The following is a 27,875-nucleotide window of genomic DNA, read 5'->3' as shown; positions in this document are numbered from 1 at the left end:
GAGGAAACATTTCTTCATGCCAGTGGTTAGAATTTTGAACATTGTCAGATTAATTTGTGACGATAAGAGAAAATTGATTGCAGGGAGGGAGGGAGGGCTCCAGTCTACACTGCCCAACCCTGTAGAGGGAATCAGCCTTGTAGCAGAAGAGTTTTTTGCCACAATAGCAGAGAGTTGGATTCAGAACACATGCAGCACAATATCACCACATCAATATTTTACACATGCAGCCCTCAATCTGGCAATGGCTGAGTGCATGTGCAAGATTAAGTGACTTCAGATTCTAGAGCTGACCGAAGCGTATTCAGAGTATGTGGCTGTATGGGAAAGCAACCTGTATATGCAAAGTGCTGCAGTAACTGGTAGAAAATTAGGTGACCAAGCACAAACAAGCTGATATCAGACTTACCGTACCTTTCATCGCGTTTCTGACATCAGCAGAATGCACATATCGAGAGTCAATGACACTACCAACAATGTGCAATATTTGGTGCCTTTAATGTAATAACATGTCTCATGACATTTTCACAGAAGCATTATATAAGAAATTATGACAGGAGCCACATAAGGAGTTAATAGGGCAGATGATCTGAAGATTGGGCCAAAGAGGTATATTTCAAGGCATGTCTTAAAAGACAAAGGTGAGGTAGAAGTTTGGGGAGGGAATTCCACAGCTTAGGGTCTAGGCAGCTGTAGGAACAAGAACCAAATGGCAGAGAAATTAAAATTGGGGATGTTCAAGAGAGCAGAATTAAAGAAGCACAGCTACCCGAGGGACAATAAGCACTGGATCAGGAGAACCGCTAAGGAAGTTTTGTTCAAAACGAGGGAATTCAAATGCTGAAAAGAAAACTGTAGGGGAGGAAAAGTTAAAGTTGAATATAGTGAAGATTAAAAGTAAGATTTATAGCTTGTGAAAGTTTGAGGATAATATCAGCACCTTCAGCAAATTAATAGGAAGATTTCAGGAAATATGCAAAAAAATAAATATTCTTCAATCATAAGAACAAAATGTAAGACAAGATGATGCAGAAAATATATATTATGGTGATATAAAGAGGGGGAAAGGAGAGAAAAAATATTTCAAATATCACTACCTTATCATCAATTTTGCAACAATAGGCTATCTCGATACTCTCTAGTCGAAATGCCCAAAAACCTTCTTTAACATGTTTTTCACTTGAACAAAAGAAAACTATATAATTCTAATGAGAACATCCGCCATTTGGCCATTCAGTAACAAGAACACACTGTGCAGGATCTTAATGTTTCTATTATGAATTCCTCCTGTCACCATTATCTTAAAAAAAAAAATCATTCATGGGATGTGTGTGTGTCACTGGCGAGGCCAACATTTAAGGTGTTGCTCGCACCTTCTTGAACTACTGCTGTCCATGTCGTCTGGGTGCACTCACAGTGCTGGAGTTAGGGAGTTCCAGGATTTTAACCCAGTGACAATGAAGTGCTGCCCATATATTCCTAACTCAGTAGTGTTGACTTGGAGGAAAGCTTGCTGGTGGGATGGGGGTTTGGGGGGGGGGGTTCCATCCATCTTCCAGTTTAAGGGATTTCCTCTCCCCATCCAATCCATAGTCTAGAATCCCTAGTGTACGAGGGGGCCATTCGGCCCATCAAGTTTGCACCAACTTTCCGAAAGAGCACTCTACTTAGGCCCATTCCCCTGCCCTATCCCCATAACCTGCAGATTGATCATGGCCAATCCACCTGTCCAGCACATTTTTGGACTGTGGAAGGAAGCCAGAGCACCCGGAGGAAACCCACCCAGACACGGGGAGAACGTGCAAACACCTCAGAGACAGCCACGCAAGGTCAGAATTGAACCTGGGTCGGAGGAGCTGTGAGACAGCAGTGCCACCTTGCCGCCCATAAGCTCTTTTGAAAAATAAAGAAAATCTTACTGAGTTAGGGCAATCTCTATAAACCTGAATCCTTCCGAACAGCTGTCGATCAAGGTCCCTTTTAAAAACACCTGCTATCTTTCACTTGCCCAGCCCACAATCTTATCCAGTGCAACACTGCAAAGCAAGGGCAAGCAGAGAGTAACCCACAAAGGCATGAAAAGCACTTATTTATATTTACCTGATTTACTTGTTTTATGTTCAATTATTATTATTACCTGCAGCAATTTGCTGATTCATCAGTTGAATATGCAAGTTGAAAAGCTGTTCTTGCACTTTACTCTGTGACAACTTCAGTTTCTCTCTTCTGCTGACCATGTAGCAAAGATTTCTCACCTAAAGAGAATGAACAGCAACTTCGGTTTTTAGTATTCCTTTCAAGTTATCTGTAACCCCAAATTACTGTTTTTTTTTTTAAACAGATAAAAAAAAACCCCACAAAAACAAAAAATTCAAACCCTTTCCAAGTCTTGGCGTAGATGCATGAACATCTTCATTCTGGAATGGACCCGGTCCTCTTTCTGCAGACCCAAGCAATTTTCTTCACCTTCTTTTGGAGGCAACAGTGGTTTGCTAAAATTGCTTTTTCGCTTCAGCTTCCAGTACTCAAAAATGTATTCTACTACCTGCTCAGAGAGATGCAGTTCACCAGCCACATCGACAACCTTTACCAAAGTGTAAAATTCTTCCTCCAGCTCCTGAAGCTTCTGCGCACGCAAGCCCTTCTTCTCAGTTTCAGTCTGTTTCTGCTTTTGCTCACTGACTTTTGCATTTTGTTCATAGTCACCTTCTTGGTTCTGCCTATTTTTGCTGTGCTTGAGACAGTAAGACTTGAACTTCACCTCATCACCATCATCCAGGATGGTCTTCATCTCCAGGTTATGCTCAAAAGCACACGTTACATGGAAGGCGGTAATGCAGCTCTTCACTGAGCACTGAGAATTAATGAGAAAACACAAATGAATGTAAACAATACCATCCAAGAGCTAGTGATTTATACCATGTTAGAATCAGTGGCTAGACAGAGGTATGTTCCTCTTCATTCACCTGAGGAAGGAGCAGTGCTCCAAAAGCTAGTGTTTGAAACAAACCTGTTGGACTTTAACCTGGTGTTGTAAGGCTTCTTATTATACAGCTAGTTAAAGCTAGATTAGAGGGCTGTAATAACAATTATTTGAGTTTTTAATAATTTGCACACTGGAAATTAAATTCCAAACAGCAGCTGACAATGGAGAATCTAGGCTCCAGTTCTCAGAATATTCATAAGCACTTTCAGTGACTATGATCTTTACAAGTAGATTCGTATTTATGTGAGTATACCTACCGGAAGTCTGCTTTCAAATAGAAATAGATTTAGCTGCATAATGTTCACATAAAACCATCAGCTCCCTGACCAAAGCACCGGGTTAATTTCTTCAAATGCAGCCAAAGGCAACTGATCAAAGCTGGCAGAATCAACGTTGCAACAGCTGGATTTGTACATGCATATATATGACATTGGCTGAAGCTCTTTCCATCTAGATACAATGCAACCACATCCACCATTCATCCACCCCTTAACACAGTCTGCTGAGAGGCATACCTGAATGCAGGCACCAGTCTTCAATTTGCAAAGGCTGCAGACTAATGACCATCGGCTTGGTGGAATGTGAGACACTTTTGTAATCGGTTCCATTCTTTCAGGGCAGGCAATACTGACCTATGGTCACAATAAAACAGATTATAGCATTTCACGAAGTTGACAAAAAGGCCAATATCAAAAAGTTAATCCCGAGTTGGGGATTCCGTTTCCAATCAATTTGTGTTTGTTTCTTTTAGAGTGCAGCAGTGAAATTCTTTTTTTCAGGAATGGTGTACCAACCAACTGTGTCAATTGTCAGCAAGGGGTCCTCAATGAGATTAAAGGGACAAAGAATACCAGCACAAACAGTTACAGTTTCGTGAGAACAGCTCCTAAAAAGTCAAACAGGTGCGGATCCCCAAAATCAAATTCATTTTCAGGCAAACAGTTGAGAAACATATAAAATGAATTAAAATTTTCACTGCACACAATAGCAATATTTCTCCTGTGGAGATGAAACTCTAATATTAGATTTTATTCAAGGGAAACATAAAACAGAAATGTCACTGTAATTTAAACATATTCATCAGTCAAGAAGAGCAACTTGTCTACCTGACTACCTGACAATACATTTAGCAGAAAGCAAAAATTATTTAGTTCTGGTTAAAGTACAAATTCATAAATGTCAATAAGTATTGGTGGGTTCGCGCATAGTTGTAAATTACAATTGGATGAATCTCATCCCACAAAATACAATTAAGTCCAACAATTTTACTTCTGTCACCAGTATTTCAAACTGCACCTCTCCATTATATTAGCAAATTAGAATGACATTGGTTCATCAACACAAAACCAAAATCTACAAAACATTTATCATAGAATTTACAGTGCAAAAGGCCATTCGGCCCATCAAGTCTGCACCAGCCCTTGGAAAGGGCACCCTACCTAAGTCCACATCTTCACCCTATCCTCGTAACCCAACCTAACCTTTTTGGACACCAAGGGAAATTTAGCATGGCCAATTCATCTAAACTGCACATCTTTGGACTGAGGGAGGAAACTGGAGCACCCGAAGGAAATCCACGCAAACACGTGCAGACTCCGCACAGATAGATAGTGACCCAAGCCAGGAATTGAACAGGGACCCTGGAGTGGCAAAGCAACTGTGCTAACCACTGCGCTACCGTGCTGCCCTCTTAAAAGGACATCTCTTCCAAACTAAGCTGTTACCATTTAACAGAGGCATCAAGCAGAATCTTGTCCCAAAATTAAAGGAGAGCCAAGTGAAACAATGAGTAACTTCTACCCCAAGATAATAAAACAGTGGAAAGTCAGACTTGCATTTAGGTAGCACTTTTCATGACCATCGGACATCTCCAGTGTTTTACAATCAATGAAGTACAGTCACCATTATAATGCAGGAAAGGCAGACAATGTGCGCACAGCAAACGCCAACAAACAGTAATGTATTAACAATTTGTCTGTGATGTTGATTTGAGGAATAAAATATTGGCCAGGACACGAGGGATAACTCTCCTGGCTCCTCTTCAGAATAGTTTAATGAGATCTTTTACATTCACTCAAACAGTCAGATGGGGGCCTCAGCTCACATCATCCGAAAGACAACGCAGCACTGGAGTGTCAACTTTGATTTTTGTACTCCAGCCCTAGAGTGGGGTTTGAAGCAAGAACTTTGTGACTCAGATGCAAATGTTGTCAGCTTAGCCCCACGGCTGACATAAGTAAGAATTCAGAACACAGATGGGAAGTGACAACTGAAATAATTTACTTGATTATACAGATGGGCACTCAGAATTTGTGCAACAGCAATTAGATCTTGATGCAGAATTAAACAGGAAGTAACAGTTTCCCCCAAAATTCATTCACTGGATTATGATAGAACCCACTGCTGCATTGTTGATTTGTGACGCTGCCAGATACACAACGTCAGGAGAATCAGAATGGAGGAGAGGTATCACCATGGATGCATCCATTTTCACACATTTCCTAATGTTTAACAGGGACTGTTTAGCACAGGGCTAAATCGCTGGCTTTGAAAGCAGACCGAGGCAGGCCAGCAGTACGGTTCGTTTCCTGTAACAGCCTCCCCGAACAGGCGCCGGAATGTGGCGACTAGGGGCTTTTCACAGTAACTTCATTTGAAGCCTACTTGTGACAATAAGCAATTTTAATTTAATTTCATTTTTCAAATTAGTAGACCATTCAGTCCTTTGAGCCTGATCCACCATTCAATATGATCGTGGTTGATCCTCTGACTCAATGCCATATTTCTGTTTTCTCCTCATACCCCTTGATGCTATTAAAATCTTCTTTAAAAAATTTAATTCAAATTTATTCAGCACTCCTGACAAGACAACCAAGTTGAAGCAGCAACAACAGCTTAGAGGCATTAAAATAAATTGTGCTAACCTCAGAATTAAAGACAAAGACACTGTTTTTCTGCTGTTGTGTCTTGGACAAAAAATTAACTCTACTTAGAAGGAGGAATAGAAAGCTCTACCATGAAACATAGAAAATAGGTGGAGTAGGCCATTCATCCCTTCAAGCCTGCACCGCCGTTCAATATGATCATGCTGATCATGCAAATTTAGTATCCCACTCCCACTTTCACTCCAAACCCCTTGATCCCTTTCGCCACAAGGGCCCTCCCTCTTGAATATATCCAACAAACTAGCCCCAACAGCTTTCTATGGTAGAGAATTCCACAAGTTCACACCTCTCTGAGAGAAGTTCTACCCCCATCTCAGTCCTGAATGGCTGACCCCTTATTTTTAAGGCTGTAACCCCTAGTTCTGAACGTCCCCAACATCAGGAACATTCTTCCCGCATCTAGCCTGTCCAGTCCCATCAGGATTTTCTATGTTTCTATGAAATCCCCTCTCATTCTTCTAAACTCCAGTGAGTATAAGCCCAGTCGATCCAGTCTTTCTTCATAAGTGAATCCAGCCACCCCAGGAATTAGTCTAGTGAACCTTCACTGGACACCCTCAATAGCAAGAATGTCTTTCTTCAAAGTACGAGACCAAAATTGCACTCAATATTCAAGGTGTGGCCTCATCAAGGCCCTGTATAACTGCAGCAAGACATCCCTACTCCCATACTCAAATCCTCTCTCTATGAAAGCCAGCATGCTTTCCTCGCCGCCTGCTGTACCTGCTTGCCAACCTTCAGTGACTGTTCCACCATGACACCCAGGTGGCGTTACACTTTCGCTTTTCAAGCCATATTACTGTGTCAATTTGTTTCATCATCTGGGATTAATTTCACTTCTTTGCCACACAAATTCTGATAACCCAATGTTAACAATTTCCTAATTAGAGAGAGGTATAGTTCTTACAATAACATCCAAGAATTTTGTTGTGTGTCTCAGGACAACAGGTAGGATCTGATCCCAAAACTGTTGCCACCTTGAATTATTTTTTACCTTTTTCATGTATAAAAAGGACTTTGCTTTCACATCAAGTCAATATTTGAATGAAGTTGAATTTTAGATAAAGCATGCAGTTTTTAGCTTTACCTGAATTCTAGCGTGTAAGCACACAAGGAGGTTTAAAAGAAATAACAAGAAGGATGTAGACAGAGATTTCTACTAAAACAAATCCACATCATTTTTACCTCAGGTATCCACAAGGCACAGCTGACATGTGCCCACTTGGTCCCAGCACGTGTGGCTTTCATTGCTCCACCTTGCTTTGGGCACAGAAGACACTGAGGATAAATTCCAAGTACACAAGTGCGACACAACCAGCTACCTTCAGGCACTTTGAGAATCCCATAGCATGCCTGAGTGAAAAAGAAATTTGGCAAAAAACATACAGGTCAACAAATAGACAGGAGTACACATTTTTCTAACCTTTATGAGTTGGATCCCACACTAGTAGTTGATGTGAATGTTATTAAAAAAATCATTTGTATTTCTTAAACATATATCACCTGTAGTCAGCCCTCACCTTTCAAAACAATATGGGTGCAGTCATGATGGATGTAGCAGGACATAGCTTGATGTCAGTGCCCATCCACCACCTTCAACATCCACTTCTACTGCCACCAGCACACAGTGCCAGTACTGCATACTGCTTACACGATGCACTGCAGCAACTCACAAAGGTTCTTTTACATCACCTTCCAAGTACGAAGTCTTACAACACCAGGTTAAAGTCCAACGGGTTTGTTTAGATGTCACTAGCTTTCGGAGCTAGTGTTGCTCCTTCCTCAGGTGAATGAAGAGGTCTGTTCCAGAAACACATATATAGACAGATTCAAAGATGCCAAACAATGCTTGGAATGCGACCATTAGCAGGTGATTAAATCTTTACAGATCCAGAGATGGGGTAACCCCAGGTTAAAGAGGTGTGAATTGTGTCAAGCCAGGACAGTTGGTAGGATTTCGCAGGCCAGATGGTGGGGGATGAATGTAATGCGACATGAATCCCAGGTCCCGGTTGAGGCCGCACTCATGTGTGCGGAACTTGGCTTTAAGTTTCTGCTCGGCGATTCTGCGTTGTCGCGCGTCCTGAAGGCCGCCTTGGAGAACGCTTACCCGGAGATCAGAGGCTGAATGCCCTTGACTGCTGAAGTGTTCCCCGACTGGAAGGGAACATTCCTGCCTGGTGATTGTTGCGCGATGTCCGTTCATTCGTTGTGGCAGCGTCTGCATGGTCTCGCCAATGTACCACGCTTCGGGACATCCTTTCCTGCAGCGTATGAGGTAGACAACTTTGGCCGAGTCGCACGAGTATGTACCGCGTACCTGGTGGGTGGTGTTCTCACGTGTAATAGTGGTATTCATGTCGATGATCTGGCACGTCTTGCAGAGATTGCCATGGCAGGGTTGTGTGGTGTCGTGGTCACTGTTCTGAAGACTGGGTAGTTTGCTGCAAACAATGGTTTGTTTGAGGTTGCGCGGTTGTTTGAAGGAAAGTAGCGGGGGTGTGGGGATGACCTTGGCAAGATGTTCATCGTCATCAATGACGTGTTGAAGGCTGTGAAGAAGATGACGTAGTTTCTCCGCTCCGGGGAAGTACTGGACGACGAAGGGTATTCTGTCGGTTGTGTCCCATGTTTGTCTTCTGAGGAGGTTGGTGCGGTTTTTCGCTGTGGCGCCTTGGAACTGTCGATCGATGAGTCGAGTGTCATATCCCGTTCGTACGAGGGCATCTTTCAACGTCTGTAGATGTCTGTTACACTCCTCCTCGCCTGAGCAGATCCTGTGTATACGGAGCGCTTGTCCATAGGGGATGGCTTCTTTAATGTGTTTAGGGTGGAAGCTGGAGAAGTGGAGCATCGTGAGGTTATCCGTGGGTTTACGGTAAAGCGAAGTGCTGAGGTGACCGTCCTTGATGGAGACGAGTGTGTCCAAGAATGCAACTGATTTTGGAGAGTAGTCCATGGTGAGTCTGATGGTTGGATGGAACTTATTAATGTCATCGTGTAGTCGTTTCAGTGATTCTTCGCCGTGGGTCCAAAGGAAAAAAATGTCAGCCATGTATCTGGTGTATAACGTCGGTTGAAGGTCCTGTGCGGTGAGTAGGTCCTGTTCAAACTTGTGCATGAAGATGTTGGCGTATTGGGGTGCGAATTTGGTCCCCATGGCTGTTCCATGCGTCTGGATGAAGAACTTGCTGTCGAAGGTGAAGACGTTGTGATCCCGAATGAAGCGGATGAGTTGCAGAATTGCGTCTGGAGATTGGCAGTTGTCGGTGTTGAGTACTGAGGCTGTTGCAGCAATGCCGTCGTCATGGGGGATGCTGGTGTAGAGTGCCGAGACGTCCATTTGAATGAGGAATGTTCCTGGTTCAACTGGTCCATGGGTGCTGAGTTTCTGCAGGAAGTCCGTAGTGTCGCGACAGAAGCTGGGCATACCTTGTATGATGGGTTTCAAGATGCCCTCGATGTAGCCAGAGAGGTTCTCACACAAGGTCCCATTGCCTGAAACGATAGGGCGGCCTGGTGTGTTGGCCTTATGTATTTTCGGGAGGCAGTAGAGATCTCCGATGCGGGGAGTACGTGGGATGAGAGCACGTAGGGTGCTCTGAAGAACTGGATCCAAGGTCTTGATCAGTCTGTTAAGTTGGCGGATGTGTTCCTTGGTCGGATCTGCGGGTAACTGTCTGTAGTGTTCTTGGTTGTTCAGTTGTCGGTATACTTCTTTGCAGTAGTCCGTTCTGTTCAGTACGACAGTGGCCCCTCCTTTGTCTGCTGGTCTGACGACAATGCTGCGGTTGGTCTTGAGAGCGCGGATGGCATTGCGTTGTGCTTGGGTGACGTTCGGGGCTGTCTTGTGAATGCGACTGACATGCAGACGCTGCGACAACGAATGAACGGACATCGCGCAACAATCACCAGGCAGGAATGTTCCCTTCCAGTCGGGGAACACTTCAGCAGTCAAGGGCATTCAGCCTCTGATCTCCGGGTAAGCGTTCTCCAAGGCGGCCTTCAGGACGCGCGACAACGCAGAATCGCCGAGCAGAAACTTATAGCCAAGTTCCGCACACGAGTGCAGCCTCAACCGGGACCTGGGATTCATGTCGCATTACATTCATCCCCCACCATCTGGCCTGCAAAATCCTACCAACTGTCCTGGCTTGAGACAATTCACACCTCTTTAACCTGGGGTTACCCCATCTCTGGATCTGTAAAGATTTAATCACCTGCTAATGGTCGCATTCCAAGCATTGTTTGGCATCTTTGAATCTGTCTATATATGTGTTTCTGGAACATACCTCTTCATTCGCCTGAGGAAGGAGCAGCGCTAGCTCCGAAAGCTAGTGACATCGAAACAAACCTGTTGGACTTTAACCTGGTGTTGTAAGACTTCGTACTGTGCTCACCCCAGTCCAACGCCGGCATCTCCACATCATGATCACCTTCCAACACTGTGATCTTTACCACCTGGGACATAGCAGCAGTCACATGGGAACCCACCACCTCCTCAAGTTCCCCGCAAAACCACACACTATCCAGACTTGAAACTACATCGTCGTCCCTTCACTGTCGCTGGGTCAAAATCCTGGAACTCCCTCCCTCTCTAATAGCACTGAGGATGTACCTACATAAGGACTAAAGCAGTTCAAGAGGAAAGTTCACCACCACCTCGGAAAGGCAATTAGGAGGGATCGGAAGACAAAGATGAGAAATTTTGAAACAAGGTGTTGCAACATCACAACCATTGTAAGTCGGACTTATTTAATGATCATGCACTTGATTTTCACCGATTTAGTACATCTGCTCATCTTGGCCTCATGAGAGGAAGCACGATTCGGATGTGTTTTGTAAATTAATTTATGGGATATGAGCTTCACTGGTGTGGCTAGTATTCACTGCCCAATCCTACCACCCAACATTTCTTGGTCCCAAAGCTACTGTCGATAGCTGGTGCAAGCTGTGGGTCTCCACTATTTTATTCATGTTTTCTCAGACCAATGGACAGCACATTATCAGGAAAAAGTGGGTGATTGTAGCTCTCTAGGTATTTAAGTGACATTTTCCTACCATCCCAGTGTTAACGATCAATTTGACAAAGATGGCAACCACAACTTCATGTAGGCATCCAGCAAATGCACAGCACCATAACCTAATTTAATAAATTGCTATTCAGTTGACACTAATTAGAAAATGGTATAAATAAACATTGTACGGTCCCAGTAAACTCCTTTAAGATGTTGTAAGATGAAAATTTAGAGACAGAAGTGAAAGTGAGAAGATTTTTCAATAGTTTTTGCCTCATTCGTATTGCACTGGCAATTCTATTGATTGCGCTACTGTTCATTTCACTGAAGTAAAATTTTAATTTACTGGCAAAGGAACTGCAACGGTGACAATTTATTACAAAATGACAACATCTTTGGGCAAAATCAATACTCTCTCTCAGCAGGTTTGCAGATTGCAATGTTGAAACAAACTATTATCAGTCATAAATCTAATCAAATGCAAGGAAGAGCTTTCCAAGTCACGGGCCTCCAGTTAGTGGAAATCCAGCTTCAATTTTGTATTTCTGTTTTGAATTCCTCAGCAATAAGCACCTTGACTCCTTATTTTTCGATCCTCAAATAACCAGAAGAAGCACATGGGTACACTAATGCAGTCATGCCACTCAGCTAGTAATCCAAAGACCTGTAACAATTCCAAAATCCTAAGCAGATTGAGAATTTGAATTCTGTAAACAAAAAAGAAACCTGGGCCAAGAAGGGATGAATGAGACTTCCATTAAAAACCTAGTCGGTTCATATTAGGGAAGGAAATCTCCCATTCTTAACTGGTCGACATGTGCACGCCTCCAGGTCCGCATCAATGTTACTGTGTGTCTTATGTTGCTCCTTGAAGTGCAGTTTTGAAGAATACCATTTAGTTGCGTTGGACTGTCCGGGATGGGTACTAAGAACTGGTCTTCCCAATGGCACCCACATCCCGAGAATTAATTTTTAGAAAACATTTACACGAGGGGCTTTTCGCAGTAACTTCATTTGTGTTAACGTAAGCCTGCTTCTGACAATAATAAAGATTATTCTTATTATTTATAAATCCTTTCCCAGGATTTTGCATTTAGAATCCAAACTTTTAAATAATTGTGCTTTGTTTAACTTAAATAGTCAGAGCTTCCCTGCCCCACACGGCCATTTTGGTATGAAATGATGTCTTCTTTGTCCATTCTGAAATATAATCTCATTAACACCTGCTGACCGTGTGATCAATATCACTTAGCTAACAGAGACCAAACAGAAAGCAAACAGGGCCTTCTACATTTGTACAGGTGAAAAGCTAAATATTTTAGGTGGGTTTCACTGTAACATATACGTGTACTGCAAAAATGAACCAAGTCGAGTTGATAACTATGGTCTCAATTTTGACACTCTCCTCCTGTTTACTTAATTTGCACCATAGCTCCACACTTCTCGTCCAGACTTCCAAACCAGGCACCCTCAGAAACATGGAGCATAGAATCCTCCTTTGCAATGCAGGAGCGTCCCCTTTCTACAACACTAACTGTGTGGGATGTGGTGTGTCCGTGTGCGGGAGGGGTGCGTGCAGTTGCTGTCGGTGTGTAGTCAGAGGGGGGTTAAGGGCGGTAGTCCATGGTGGGGAATCCAGTGGGGAGTCAGGTGGAGGTTAGTCAGTTCAGTAATATCGTAAAGCTCAGGAGTTAGAACTGGTTTTAAATCCCAACCTTTCCTGGGTAACTATTCTGCCAAGTGTGTTGAAATCACCCAAAATCGGACTTTAACTCAGTTTCAGAGGATTTCAGATGTAGAATTGCCCTGCCGAAGTTAAAGCTGCCCAGGTAATTTGGGTACAACTATGCAGAGACCGAAGGTATCGGCCAATATTACAATTTTTGAATCACTTATTCCATTTTATGAAACAGGTAACATTTTAACTTACTTGATGGACACATATATTACACCTATCACAGAAGACCATCTCATTGCCCTCTTCACTGTCGGGAGAGCGGCATACATCACAAATGACATCTTCATCATACTCAATTCCCAGCCCTTCTTCAGTTTCTATGGCATGGTTCATGTTTTCATAGCAGTGACGCTCCAGTGCTTCTATAGTTTTCTCCATAGTGCATTCATGAATCAAACCACACCCTGAAGGAAGAGAATTTTAAGAAAAAAATTGCTTTTATGGTCATTATTCAAATAAATCTTTATGATTACCAATCAATCATCAAGCAACGGGAAACCACTTTGAAGACATTGTTCTGCTGAGGAATTTAAGATGCTCTGAAGTGCTCCAATTTTATACAGAGTGTGTAGTTAAAGAACTGTTAAGTAGTGCCTTCACTGTCATAAAACATCCCAAGGTGCATCACAGAAGCATTAGCAAAATATGACACCAAGCCACATAAGGAGATGTTAGCTCAGCTTTGGAGCATCTTAAAGGGAGAAAAGTGAGGCGGTGATGTGAATGAAGGAGGATATTTCAGAGCTTAGAGTGTAAGAAATGGTGGTGCAATTAAAATCAGGGCACAAGGGGGACAGATTTAGATGAGTGCAGATGTCACGGAAGATTGTGGGCCTGGAGAAAATTACAGAGCTAGGGAGGGACAAGACAATGGAGGGATTTTAAAAACAAGGATGAGAATTTTAAAATCAGAGCATGGCTTGACAGGGAGTCAACATAGGTAAGCACAAGGGTTAAAGGAAAATCGGAATGGGACTGGGAGAAAGTTAATGCCTGGATAACCTCAAGTTTACGGAGGGTAGAATGTGGACAACCTTTTTAAAAATTCATTTACAGGATGTGGGCGTCGCTGATTAGGCCAGCATTTATTGCCCTTCAGAAGGTGGTGGTGAGTTGCCTTCTTGAACCGTTGCAGTCCATGAGGTGTAGGTACACCCACTATGCGGTTAGGGAGGAAGTTCCAGGATGTTTCCCCAGCAACAGTGAAGGAACGGTGATATATTTCCAAGTCATGATGGTGAGTGACTTGGAGGGGAACCTCCAGGTGGTGGGGTTCCCATGTATCTGCTAATCTTGTCCACCTAGGCGGTAGTGGTCATGGGTTTGGAAGGTGTTGTCTAAGGAACATTAGTTGAGTTACTGGAGTGCATCATGTAGATGATACACATGGCTGCCACTGTTTGTCGGTTGTGGAGGGTTTGAATGTTTGTGGAAGGAGGAGTAATCAAGCGGCCTTTGTCCTGGATGGTGTCAAGCTTCTTGAGTGTTGTTGGAGCTGCACTCATCAAGGCAAGTGGAGAGTAATCCATTACGCTCCTGACATGTGCCTGGTAGATGGTGGACAGGCTTTTGGGGGAGGGGTCAGGAGGAGAGTTACTCGCCGTAGGATTCCTAGTCTTTGACTTTCCCTGGTAGCCACAGTATTAATGTGGCTAATCCAGTTCAGTTTCTGATCAATGGTAACCCCCAGGATGGCAGCACGGTAGCATTGTGGATAGCACAATTGCTTCACAGCTCCAGGGTCCCAGGTTCGATTCCGGCTTGGGTCACTGTCTGTGCGGAGTCTTGATATCCTCCCCGTGTGCGCGTGGGTTTCCTCCGGGTGCTCCGGTTTCCTCCCACAGTCCAAAGATGTGCAGGTTAGGTGGATTGGCCATGATAAATTGCCCTTAGTGTTGAGTGGGGTTACTGGGTTATGGGGATAGGGTGGAGGTGTGGACATGGGTAGGGTTCTCTTTCCAAGAGCCGGTGCAGACTCTATGGGCCGAATGGCCTCCTTCTGCACTGTAAATTCAATGAATGTTGATAGTGGGGGATTCAGCAATGGTAATGCCATTGTATGTCAAGGGACAGTGGTTAGATCCTGTCTTGTAGGAGATGGTCATTGCCTGGCACTTGTGTGGCGCGAATGTAACTTGCCACTTGTCAGCCCAAGCCTGGATATTGTCCAGGTCTTGCTGCATTTGGACATGGGCTGCTTCGTTATCTCAGGAGTGTGCAATCATCCGCAAACATCCCCACTTCTGACCTTATGATGGAAGGGAGATGATTGATGAAGCAGCTGAAGATGGTTGGGTCGAGGACTCTCCCCTGAGGAGCTCCTGCTGTGATATCCTGGAGTTGAGATGATTGATCTCCAACCACCTTCCTTTGTGCCAGGTATGACTCCAACCAGCGGAGAGTTTTCCCCCTGATTCCCATTGACTCCAGTTTAGCTAGGGCTCTTTGATGCCATACGTGGTCAAATGCTGCCTTGATGTCAAGGGCAGTCACTGTCACCTCTGGCATTCAGCTTTTTTATCCACGTTTGAACCAAAGCTGCAATGAGGTTAGGAGCTGAGTGATCCTGGAGGAACCCAAACTCAGCATCCATGAGCAGGTTCTGGCTGATGACTCCTTCCATCACTTTGCTGATGATGGAGAGTACACTGACAGGGCGGTAATTGGCTGGGTTGGATTTGTCCTGTTTCTTTTGCACAAGACACACCTGGGCAACTTTCCACATTGCCAGGTAGATGGCAGTGTTGTAGCTATATTGGAACAGCTTGGCTAGGGGTACGGCAAGTTCTGAAGCACAAGTCTTCAGTACTATTGCTGGGATATTGTCAGGGCTCATAGCCTTTGCAGTATTCAGTGTCTTCAGCCGTTTCTTTTCTTTTTAAATTTAGAGTAGCCAATTATTTTTCTTTTCCAATTAAGGGGCAATTTAGCATGGCCAATCCATCTAACCAGCACATTTTTGGGCTGTGGGGGTGAAACCCACGCAGACATGGGGAGAATGTGCAAATTCCACACGGACAGTGACCCAGGGCTGGGATTCGAAACCGGATCCTCAGCGTCGCAGTCCCAGGGCTGACCACTGCACTACATGCCATCCGTCTTCAGCCATTTCTTGATATCACGTGGAGTAAATCATATTGGCTGAAGACTGACATCTGTGATGCTGGGGACCTCTGGAGGAGACCGAAATGAATCATCCACTCGGCATTTCTGGCTGAAGATTGTTGTGAATGCCTCAGCCTTATCTTTTGCACATATGTACTGGGCTCCTCCATCATTGAGGATGGGGATATTTGTGGAGCCTCCTCCTTCAGAGTTGTTTAATTATCCACCACCATTCACAGCTGGACTCCAGAGCTTAGATCATAGAATTTACAGTGCAGAAGGGCGTCATTCGGCCCATCGAGTCTGCACCGGCTCTTGGGAAGAGCACCATACCCAAGGTCAACACCTCCACCCTATCCCCATAACCCAGTAACCCCACCCAACACTAAGGGCAAGGGCAATCTTGGACACTAAGGGCAATTTATCATGGCCAATCCACCTAACCTGCACATCTTCGGACTGTGGGAGGAAACCGGAGCACCCGGAGGAAACCCACGCACACACGGGGAGGATGTGCAGACTCCGCACAGACAGTGACCCAAGCCGGAATCGAACCTGGGACCCTGGAGCTGTGAAGCAATTGTGCTATCCACAATGTTACCGTGCTGCCCTGCTTAGATCTGATGCATTTGCTGTGGAATCGCTTCACTCTGTCTATTACTTGCTGCTTATGTTGTTTTGCAAACAAGTAGTCCTGTGTTGTAGCTTCTCCAGGTAGACACCTCATTTTTCGGTAAGCCTCATGTTGCTTCTGGCATGCTCTCTTGTACTCTTCATTGAACCAGGGTTGATCCCTGGCTTGGTGTTAATGGTAGAGTGGGGGACATGCCGGACCATGAGATTGCAGATTGTGGTTGAATACAAATCTGCTGCTGCTGATGGCCCACAGCGCCTCATGGATGCCCAGTCTTGAGTTGCTAGATAAGTTCGAAGTCTATCCCATTTAGCACGGTGGTAGTGCCGCACAACACAATGGAGGTCCTCAATGTGAAGACGGGACATGTCTCCATAAGGACTGTGCGGTGGTCACCTCTACCAATACGGTCATGGGCATGCATCAGCAGCAGGCAGTTTGGTGAGGATGAGGTCAAGTGTGTTTTTCCCCCTTGTTGGTTCCCTCACCACCTACTGCAGTCCCAGCAAATTTATATAGCATTTGTTTCTCGCCGCTGCAAGCACCGGCAAACACGCAGCTAAAAATGCTCGCTATGGGACTTTGTTCCCATTTAGTTAAATCCCGGCATTGTCTGTATGCATCTTAACCCAGTTTTAATAACACGACTGCAAAAAATATATAAAATCTGGATCATTTCTGACATTCATCACAATCTATCATACCCCACAACCTCGTAATCAATAACAAATTTATTCAAATGAAATTCCAGCTTGAAAGTTAACATACAATATGGTAAATAAATGCATGTGTTAAACTAACTCAGGCATACCCATTTCTCGAAGTTCTTCATTTGCTGCATGTAACCAGTAAATGTCCACATCATCCAAGTCGTAACGGCACACAGTGCCTGCCAGTTCCAGGATGTTTACATAGCCAGGGTCTGAGGGTTCAGCGGCAGAACAGCGAATAAACTTCCGTGGTTTAGTGAACAAAGTCTCCTTTGCCTTTTCCACAATAACCCTAAAACAACCAAACATAAAAATCAAACACAAGAATAGAACCAATTCAGTGCAAGTATTTCCGCACGTTTGACTTTACAACAAAATATTTCACCAGACAAGAGCATGGAAGTCTTCTTGAATTCTCTTTTTTAATAATTTAGCGTACTCAATTCTTTTTTTTCCAATTAAGGGGCAATTTAGCGTGGCCAACTCACATATTATGCACAACTTTGGGTTGTGGGGGTGAGACCCACAAAGGCACGGAGAGAATGTGCAAACTCTACATGGTCATTGAACCGGGGCCGGGATCGAACCTGGGTCCTCGGCGCCATGAGGGTCTTCTTGAATTCTTTGAATCAAAGTGTGGGGCTAATTTCTCCTTCCAAACTCAGTGGTACAAATGCGACTTATAGCACCTTACTGAAATTCAGGTGCAATCTCCCAATTATGCGTAGGCCATAGATTGAACCTGGAACCTTCCTGGTCTGTGTGGCACAGTGCCAATCTGAATTGCTTTACCCAGGCAAAATGCCGACAGCATTTAATTTCATTCAATAGGAAGTCACTATTCCAATACTTGAAGTATAACAAACAAGTGGGTATAAATTAATTATATTGACAAACGATCACACTTGGTTAGTTTCTAAATATTCCTTTCCATGAAAGTAAATTCCAAGTCTTTGAATCAAGAAAGCAGTATTATTTAACATTCGTTCAGAAAGGGATTATTATTCATGGCTACAGAAGAAGTCAGAGACAGACTATGGAATTTAAGTAGGGGTGGAGAAGCAGAGCACATAAGAATATGAATTTGTAATTTCACTCTTCAGACCACATATGAAATTGATCTGCAGTAAAAAATTGAGAAATCCATTCAAACCTTCAGATTTATCTGTCACAACACATTCAGTGAATCACTTTACAAAATATTTACAAATGCAACAGACCATTTATCCCATCTTACTTCCAATTGGATTTAACCCTGAAGTATTTTTTTAAATGATTCCACCGTTTTGGGTCCACTATTGTTGTCAGGATAATATTTCATATGTTGCTCATTTTGTGATGATAAACTCCTGAGACTAGTCGTAAATTTGCTGTTTACTAGCTTGACTCTGTGATCTTCTGATCTACTCCTACAATTTAACTCAAAGCAACTGGATAGATTTGTTTTTTCTATACATTTATAATCTCATATACCTCTATCATCTCTTGGACTTTCAAAGCAAAAGGTCTAAATATTTCCCAATCTTTTCTCTCAGAGCAAAAAGACTAGAAGTCTTTCACATTTACACTGCCTCTCGGGCTTAAATGCTTCCCTTGCTCCTTGATGATCAGAACTGGACAGTACACATGGTGTGGGCTGACCAGAGCACTCTGCACTTTGTTCATGACTTTCTCTGACTTGTAAGCTACTGTTTAGCTGACATCGCTAATTATTCTACTGGATATTTTGAATGCTGCTATGTAGGACTGAGTGTCAAGTCCATTATAACTCTTTGATATTTCCCCCCTCCCTCCCCACAAGTTCATCCAGAGCTATTTCAACACCACTGACCAAGTAGCTACCTGCTTTGTTCAGTTTGCCTTACTTTGTACAGTCATTTGTCTGCATTAAACTCAAGTTGCCATTGCTCTGCCCACTCACATAGTTTGCAAAAAGTCCAGGTTATTCTGCAATTCCTCACTGCATCTTCAATTTCATTGTTCGCATTAGTTTGGTTTCAATTGCTAACTTATCAAGTTGCTTTGGATTAGAGTACAAGTTATAAAAGTTAGAACTAACTAGGTGAATAATGATCAGGTGGGGGTGGGGGGGGGGGGGGGGGGGAAGAGAAGAGAAGAGGTACACCACTCAGTACTTTCCCCAACTCCAAAGTAATGCCTCTAAACAAGTACCCATCACTGCCTGCAGCCTAAACTTCAGAATGTTTTGGTTAACATTTCTAAAGTACATCTCATTTTTCCATTTCAGCTATTCCTGTGTCACATGCATTTCCTGACCAACAAGCTCATTGCTGCCGTGCTGGTGCCTTGCTATGAGCAAAACTATTTCTGGCTGAACACAATTAACATGATCAAGAAACCAATAGGAAGACATCAATTTACAATGTCCACTCAACTCTTCAGTACAAAACTGTATTTACAGTTTTGACCCATTGGGTGTCAGGCACCTGTAACAATTAATGAAAAACAACTGTTACCTAACACATGGATCTGGAATGGTTTCTGGACTGGCTGGAACCTGAACTCCTTTCTCCCACTCCTGCTTCCACTGATCAGCCAAGAGATAGTATTCATCCTGGTTCACATGATGAGAGTCTGGAATCTTCATGGCACTGATGAGATCTTTCCGGAATACCTACAAAAGCAAACCTAAATATTTAAATGAACATTGAAAGAAGAAGAACAATGCGTTGAGGAGATAATGCACTGCGCTGGTCCAATTTCATCGTTCCTCACATGGCTAGTCAACATGACAGCTTCATCCAAGGTGGTTCTTGTGCACCATCTAGTGGTTAAATGCATAGCAGAATAAGCAGATGCTTATTGGGACAGATCACTCACCATTTCAGCCAGGGAGAATAGAAGAGGAAGATAAATGTGCCTATGCATAACCTTTACACTTTTCCTTAAATAAAACGCAAGAATGAACTGAAACCCTTTGCCAATATACTTTTAAATGCTCAATGATTTAGATTTATTGTATACGTGTAGCGAGGTACAGTGAAACGTATTGTTCTGCGTACAGTCCAGGTAGATCGTTCCATACATGAAAAACATGGGACATACGACAAATACACATGTAAATACACAGACATCGGGCAAAGCATATGGAGAATAGTGCTACCACAGTAAAGAAGATGCGTAAAGAGATCAGTTCAGTCCATTGGAGGGCCATAGAAGAGTCTGGTAACAGCGGGGAGGAAGCTGTTTTTGAATCTGTTAGTGAGCGTTCTCAGACTTTTGTATCTTCTGCCCAATGGAGGAGATTGGGAGAGAGAATAATCCGGAGGGGTCTTTGGTTATGCTGCCCGCTTTCCCAAGGCAGCAGGAGGTGTAGACCGAGTCACTGGATGGGAGGCTGGTTTGTGAGATGGACTGGACTGTGTTCACAACTCTCTGTAGGGGCTGGTTTAGCACAGTGGGCTAAACAGCTGGCTTGTAATGCAGCACCAGGGCAGCAGCCAGGGTCCAATTCCCGTGCCGGCCTTCCCGAACAGGCGTCGGAATGTGGCGACTAGGGGCTTTTCACAGTAACTTCATTGAAGCCTGCTTGTGACAATAAGTGATTATTATTATTAATTTCTTAAGTCTTTGGCAGAGCAGATGCCATACCAAGCTGTGATGCAGCCAGATAAGATGCTTTCTATGGTGTACCTGTAAACATTGCTAAGAATCAATGTGGACATGCCGAATTTCCTTAAGTTTCCTGATGACATATGCGGCTGTTGCGCTTCCTTGGTTGCAGTGTCGACGCGAGTGCATCAAGACAGATTGTTAGTGATGTGTCCGCCCAGAAATTTGAAGCTGTCAACCATCTCCACCTCTATCAGGGTGTGTACGACACTTCGCTTCCTGAAGTCGATGACCAGCTCCTTAGTTTTTGCCGACATTGAGGGAGAGATTGTTGTCATTGCGCCATGCTACTAGGTTCTCTATCTCCCTCCTGTACTCTGACTCCTCGCTGTTTGAGATCCGACCCACACCTTGACTGGTAATTTCATGCACTAATCTTTGATTTTGTCCTAATTTTACATTCTCCAGTGAGAACAGCACGTGAGAAGCCAGCCTGATGAACTTCAAGGAGATCTAGGCCTTTTCTCATTAGAACGGAGAAGGATGAGGGGCGACTTGATAGAGGTTTATAAGATGATCAGGGGAATAGATAGAGTAGACAGTCAAAGACTTTTTCCCCGGGTGGAACAAACCATTACAAGGGGACATAAATTTAAGGTGAATGGTGGAAGATATAGGGGGGATGTCAGAGGTAGGTTCTTTACCCAGAGAGCAGCGGGGGCATGGAATGTTAAGTAGTTGAGTCGGGACCTTCAAGCGGCTATTGGATAGGTACATGGATTACGGTAGAATGATATAGTGTAGATTAATTTGTTCTTAAGGGCAGCACAGTAGCATTGTGGATAGCACAATTGCTTCACAGCTTCAGGGTCCCAGGTTCGATTCTGGCTTGGGTCACTGTCTGTGCCGAGTCTGCACATGCTCCCAGTGTGCGTGGGTTTCCTCCGGGTGCTCCAGTTTCCTCGCACAGTCCAAAGATATGCAGGTTAGGTGGATTGGCCATGATAAATTGCCCTTAGTGTCCAAAATTGCCCTTAGTGTTGGGTGGGGTTACTGGGTTATGGGGATAGGGTGGAGGTGTTGACCTTGGGTAGGGTGCTCTTTCCAAGAGCAGACTCGATGGGCCGAATGGCCTCCTTCTGCACTGTAAATTCTATGATTATTCTAGGACAAAGGTTCGGCACAACATCATGGGCCGAAGGGCCTGTTCTGTGCTGTATTGTTCTATGTTCTATCTCAATTAACAGAATTCAATTTTATCGAATTTATATTTGCTATTAAGGTTTAGGGGCAAATCAGTTCACTCTCCCTGTAAAACAGTGATCTAGTTGGAAAAGGGAGACGGTCATCCAAACCCTTGCTACCATTTAATTAGATCATTGTTGATGTAGAATTGAACTTATATTTTCCCACCCATGTGTTCCTTAACCCTGCCTGCCTGTAGCTAACAAAATCTCTCTCAATCTTGAAAGCTAAAATTGCCGGAGTAACCTCAGTCTTTTTAGGGGAGGAGTGAGAGGGTGGAAGAACGTTCCCAAATTCTATTGCGCTGTGTGTGAAAAGGTGCTTCCTGATTTTGCTGCTGAATTGCTTGATTCTAATTTCAAAGTCTTGTCCCTTTGTTCTTGATTTTCCCCCACCAGAAGAATGATTTTCTGCATTGTCTCAGTGAAATCCTTCTAGCATTCAAAACATCTTGGATCAGATCACCGTATCTCCTAACCTAAATGCAATTCAAGCAAGGTTTATAAAACAGGTTCACTATTTAATCCAGTAAGTCATGGTATCATTCTTGTGAATCTGCTTTCCATCCCTGCTTCAAATAGGAATCACAAGAATCAGGTATTTATACATTGCTTGCATGCACAGCTCTCAGCAGGGAATTTACTCAATTTAGAGTTTTCTTTGCAAGAAAAATTAAATCTCTGTTTTTTGTGGCTATGAAACAAAAAATTCTGCAAGCTTTAGAAGACATCAGATGATAGAATCATTATTATTCTCAGTATATTGGAGCTTGCGCATGAAAAGCTAGCCTCCCAAGGATACAGGGAAAGCATGTACTTGAGGAAGAGATTGTTGGGGCTCAAAGTTTAAAAGATAAATACATTTTATGTACCCAATTACTTTTTCCCCAATTAAGGGACAATTTATCGTGGGCAATTGCCTGCACATCTTTGGGTTGTGGGGTGAGACCCACGCAGACACGGGGAGAATGTGCAAACTCCACACAGAGTGTGACCCGGGGCCAGGATCGAACCCGGGTCCTTGGCGCCGTGAGGCAGCAGTGCTAACCACTGCGTCATTGTGCCACCCTGGGGCTCAAACTTTAATCATATATGCATACACATGGAATTATTTTCAAAACTTCATGATTTACTTGTCGTGCAATGAAAATCAAGTCTTTTTTTCAGCTTTACAAATTAAGAGTTTATAATAACTTTTTTCGTATTATGTACCAACCTCAGCAAGCTTCTTCTTCCCACGTACTGAGGCATGCCGGTCACTCCTGTACTTTGAATGGGAGGACAATGACGTTGAAGGACCTATGCAGGAAGTTACAATACTCAACATTGAGAACATAACATAAAGCCAAGATTAAGACACAAGAGACCACACAATTAGAGATCTAATTAAAATATGTTGCAAAAACAAGATACATCAACATAGGACTAAGACTAAAAGGTACCTTGGGAAACTTGATCAAATACAAATTAGGGGAATCAGTTCCTCATTCACTATATATGTTCTTCAGTGAGGGGCCTGCCACTCTTTCCCGGTCTGGGATAATTTTGACTCCAGTCCAATCTGTGTGACTGACTTACTTAGGCATTCATACACATTGCAGCGTTTGCATTTCAATAATCTGGGGTAATTCATCTGCAGGAAACTTTGGCGACAGTGATGTGTCTTTTCTCAAATGTGTCTCCTCCAACAGATCACCATGGAGATCCCCATGGACAGCTCAATCACAGATTTTTAGCTTGGAAGGCTGAAGTATAATATGGCAAAAGCCTCCTTTCTTTTGAAAATGTTTCTCTCCTGGAACATTTTTATCCTTTGCACCTTTTTCAAATAATTGGCAGTTCACAGGAGCTTTCTGAAATACAATATACCATAACCTCCTCAGAGTGGCAATCAGCAGAGGATTGCCACTTTGTGCTAAAGTTCTGAAGTGCCCATCTCGCCCAACCTTCCTGACTCAAGCCAGGTGAAATTCAGACAGTATTAGCTGCCGTAAAGCAGGCTAGTTTAAATGTCTTATTGAAAATAATAGGCCAGGGAGAAGGTAACGTCTAATGTAAGCGAATGGGATGTGGAAGGTGAGGCGATGGGGTGGGGAGGCGGGTGGGGGGGGGGGGGGGTGTTTTGGACATCTGGCCAGGGGGCTAGGAGTGAGGATGTCCCATGTGAGGCCTGGGTCTTTAAAACAGTTATGCCAAAGTTAGAAGTGGTTTTATTTCTTCTAACTCTTTCAGGGTAACTATTAGCACATTGCTGGCAGAACCATCTAAAGTTAACAGTTTAAATTGCTTTGTTGAATGGTTCCCAGCCCAGTTCTGCAGAGGAAGTTAGCACATCTGGACAATTGCAGTGTCATTTAAATTTTTTAAATATAAATTTGGAGTACCTTATTCGATTTTTTCCAAGGGGCAATTTAGCCTTGCCAATTCACCTACCCTGCACATCTTTGGGTTTGTGGGGGTGAGACCCACACAGACACGGGGAGAATGTGCAAACTCCACACGGACAGTGACCCAGGGCCGGCATCGAACCCGGGTCTTCGGTGTCTTGAGGCAGAAGTGCTAACCACTGCGCCACCGTGCCGTCCCACAATTGCCGTGTAAACCCTTACCTGGGAACCTTTGAAAGGAATTCCCCAGTGCATCTTTGGGTTACCCCCAAATCCGACGTGAGGGAACCAGGAAGTTACACGCCATTGTCTGAGCAGTATTGCTGCAATTGCAGAGAAGTGACATTTCAGAAAATAACATTTCCACTTTCATATAACCACCCATCGCTTGCATGGAAGCCAATAAGTGCTAAACTCAGGCCGTGAAATGAGGATTCACTTGCAAGGTGAATCAAAATAAATATCCCAACTCGCATCATGCAGTTCTCTGATATAGCAAATATAAAATCAACATCTAGAGGTCTTGAGCAAACAGATGGCCTCAAAGATACACTTGGATGGGAGGGGTAAAATACCATTTTACTTACTCTCATTGTCTGAACTGTCACTGCTGCTCAAATGTCTGTTGCGTTTCATCCTGTCATGCCCTTTAAGGAAAGGAAGAGGTTCAGTTTCCAATTCTGATTTAATCCCACACTCGTAGATATTCAAATATGCAAATCTGACTTACCATAAATTCTAGGTATAAGCACATGCTAATTCAACATTGCAGATCAAGTGCTAAATTCATCACCCACACAAGTTAGCGCTACAAAAGGGAGAAGAAATAGAATCGATTAATCTAACAGTAAACATTTTACATCTTTAAAGTTTCAAAATGTACACATGTACTTCATGGATTGTTGCGACTCAGTTAAAATCACCATTGCATTTTGCATCGTCCAATAATGAAACAATGCCTCGGCTCATCTGATAACCTTGCAGGAGAAAACCAAAACCCAGTACTAACCAGGACATTTCTGGTTCAATATTCAATTCTGTATTTACTCAGTGCTCAGCTGGAAAAATGGTTGGGTGCAAAATTTCTCTAAACATCTGGGCTGGCAAACGCAAGCAATAAAAGCCAGCAACCAGAATTCCTAATCATTATTTGGTCATCTGTGCTAGAAAATTCACAGATGGGCACATCAAGTGAGACAGAATTAAGGGTAAGGTTCAGTTATAAGGTTCACCATCTGTGAAGTGCCTTTAAAACAAATTCAGCTCAGAATACATATTCTCCACATTTGCAATCCAGGAATTTTTGCGTTCAACTCAACATGATGGGGCTTCCTGGTCATCTACACAAATTTACCAAAAGCCAAATTAGCACAATACCTGCTTCCCTTGGGTATAAATCTCACTCAGTAAATACTACCAATTTCCAAATCTGTTACATAAAAGTGTCTCCCTGCAAATTCAATATTAAATATTGCAGTCACTAAGGTTGTGCTGTATAAGGCCAAATTAAACTAAATTTAGACAAAATGCTGAAAGGTTAAAGGCCTGGACAACAGTCAGACGAGGCTGATAAGTGACAAGTGACATTTGCATCACACAAGTGCCAGGCAATAACCATCTCCAACAAGAGAGAATCCACCCATCGCCCCTTGACATTCTATGCATTACCATCACTGACTCCCCATCGATCAACATCCTGGGGGTTACCATTGACCAGAAACTGAACTGGGCCAGCCCTATAAAAGCTGTGGCTACAATTAACAGGTCAGAGGCTGAGAATTCTGCAGTAAGTAACTCACCTCCCAACTCCCAAAGCATCTCTGCACGTCTACAAGTCAAAGATCAGTGGCGGGATTCTCCGATACCGGCGCGATGTCCGCCGACCGGCGCCAACCAGACCGGCCTTGCGCCGCCCGAAAGGTGCGGAAGTCTCCGCATCTTGAGTGGCCGAGCCCTCACCTTGAGGGGCTAAGCCCAAGCCGGACTGATTTCCGCCCTGCCAGCTGGCGGGAAAGGCCATTGGTGCCCCGCCAGCTGGCGCGAAACTGACTTTGCCGAACGGCGCATGCGCGGGAGCGTCAGCGGCCGCTCACGGCATCCCCGCGCATGCGCAGTGGAGGGGGTCTCTTTCGCCTCCGCCATGGTGGAGACCATGGCGAAGGCGGAAGGAAAAGAGTGCCCCCACGGCACAGGCCCGCCCGTGGATCGGTGGGCCCCGTTCGCGGGCCAGGCCGCCGTGTCCCGCCATCCCAAAGGTGGTTCAATCCACGCCGGCTGGCTTGGGTTGACAGTGGCGGGACTTCGGCCCATCGCGGGCCAGAGAATCGCCGGGGCGGGGGCAACCGGCGCAGCGCGATCCCCGCCCCCGCCGAACATCCGGTGCCGGAGAATTCGGCAACGGGTGGGGGCGGGATTCACGCCAGCCCCCGGCGGGGGGGTCGGAGAATCCCGCCCCAGGAGTGTGATGGAATGCTCTCCACTTGCCTGGATGAGTGCAGTTTCAACAACACTGAAGAAGCTCGACACCATTCAGCACAAAGCCGCCTGCAAGATTGCCAGCCCATTCACCAACAGTGGCAAAGGTGGGCACCATCGACAATATGCACTGCAGCAACTCACCAAGGTTCCTTTGACAGCACTTCCCAAACCCACGATGTTAACACCTAGAAGGACAAGGGGAGCAGTTGCATGGGAACACCGCTACCTGAAAGTTCTCCTCAAAGGCACGTACCATCCTGTAGTATAATTATAGCATCATTGCTTCATTGTCACTGGGTCAAAATCCCGGAACTTTCTCCCACACAGCATTGTGGGTCTATCCACACATGGACTGCAGCGGTTCAAAAATAATAATATAATCTTTATTATTGTCACAAGTAGTCTTACATTAACACTGCAATGAAGTTACTGTGAAAATACCCTAGTCGCCACATTCCAGCACCTATTCTCCACCTATTCCCACTTGGGTCACTGTCTGTATGGAGTCTGCATATTATCAGAGGGAGAATTCAGAATGTCCAATTCACCTAATAAGCACGTCTTTTGGGACTTGTGGGAGGAAACCGGAGTACCCGGAGGAAACCGACGCAGACACGGGGAGAACGTGCGGACTCCGCACAGACAGTGACCCAAGTGGGAATCGAATCTGGACCCTGGCGCTGTGAAGCAACAGTGCTAACCACTGGCTACCGTGCTGCCCTCTAAAGCAACTGGGCATCATCTTCTCAAGGGCAATAAAGATATTGGCCTAGCTAGCGATGCCCATGTCCCATGAAATAGTTTTTTAAAAATGCTCTGGATCTGATATTTTAATTTCATAGAAGATTACTTTTCCAGGGACTATAGGCTACACAAGACTTTAAAAAATCACAAATTTGAAACAAGAATATTTGTTACTCAATTAAAATGTCTATTACATTTCCTGTTGGAAGTGAACTTTCTTATAATAATGCTGAAGAGAAACCCAAGCTGCTTACAAGAGGTATTCGGCACCGTGCCATGTTTTCAAAGGGCTGCACAGTTGCCTATATGCAAT

At 44.1% G+C, this 27,875-nt stretch overlaps 1 protein-coding gene and 1 long non-coding RNA gene across 3 annotated transcripts in view; one reads left to right on the top strand and one right to left on the bottom strand.

The window, feature by feature from the left end:
* LOC140392057 (uncharacterized) overlaps window positions 1-20,070 on the top strand; it is a 99,939-nt gene extending 79,869 nt beyond the window's left edge. Inside the window, exon 3 of the long non-coding RNA XR_011935235.1 lies at window positions 19,385-20,070. This is a non-coding gene — a long non-coding RNA (uncharacterized lncRNA). The remainder of the gene's footprint in view (window positions 1-19,384) is intronic.
* Window positions 1-27,875, bottom strand: part of jade3 (jade family PHD finger 3) — a 72,324-nt gene that overhangs the window by 3,739 nt on the left and 40,710 nt on the right. Inside the window, exons 2-11 of one of the 2 annotated variants that reach the window (XM_072477263.1) lie at window positions 25,071-25,148; window positions 24,928-24,987; window positions 23,170-23,252; window positions 19,614-19,771; window positions 17,238-17,428; window positions 12,880-13,091; window positions 7,117-7,284; window positions 3,502-3,618; window positions 2,378-2,854; window positions 2,138-2,255 (exon numbers count right to left, since the gene is read on the bottom strand). In XM_072477263.1, coding sequence (XP_072333364.1) covers window positions 2,138-2,255; window positions 2,378-2,854; window positions 3,502-3,618; window positions 7,117-7,284; window positions 12,880-13,091; window positions 17,238-17,428; window positions 19,614-19,771; window positions 23,170-23,252; window positions 24,928-24,976 — 1,573 coding nt within the window. In that variant the 5' untranslated portion in view covers window positions 24,977-24,987; window positions 25,071-25,148. The remainder of the gene's footprint in view (window positions 1-2,137; window positions 2,256-2,377; window positions 2,855-3,501; window positions 3,619-7,116; window positions 7,285-12,879; window positions 13,092-17,237; window positions 17,429-19,613; window positions 19,772-23,169; window positions 23,253-24,927; window positions 24,988-25,070; window positions 25,149-27,875) is intronic. The other variant, XM_072477264.1, reaches the window with a different exon arrangement.

This window comes from Scyliorhinus torazame, chromosome 15, assembly GCF_047496885.1.
Source record: "Scyliorhinus torazame isolate Kashiwa2021f chromosome 15, sScyTor2.1, whole genome shotgun sequence".
Lineage (NCBI taxonomy): Eukaryota > Metazoa > Chordata > Chondrichthyes > Carcharhiniformes > Scyliorhinidae > Scyliorhinus > Scyliorhinus torazame.
This window is presented reverse-complemented; position numbering and strand designations above follow the sequence as displayed.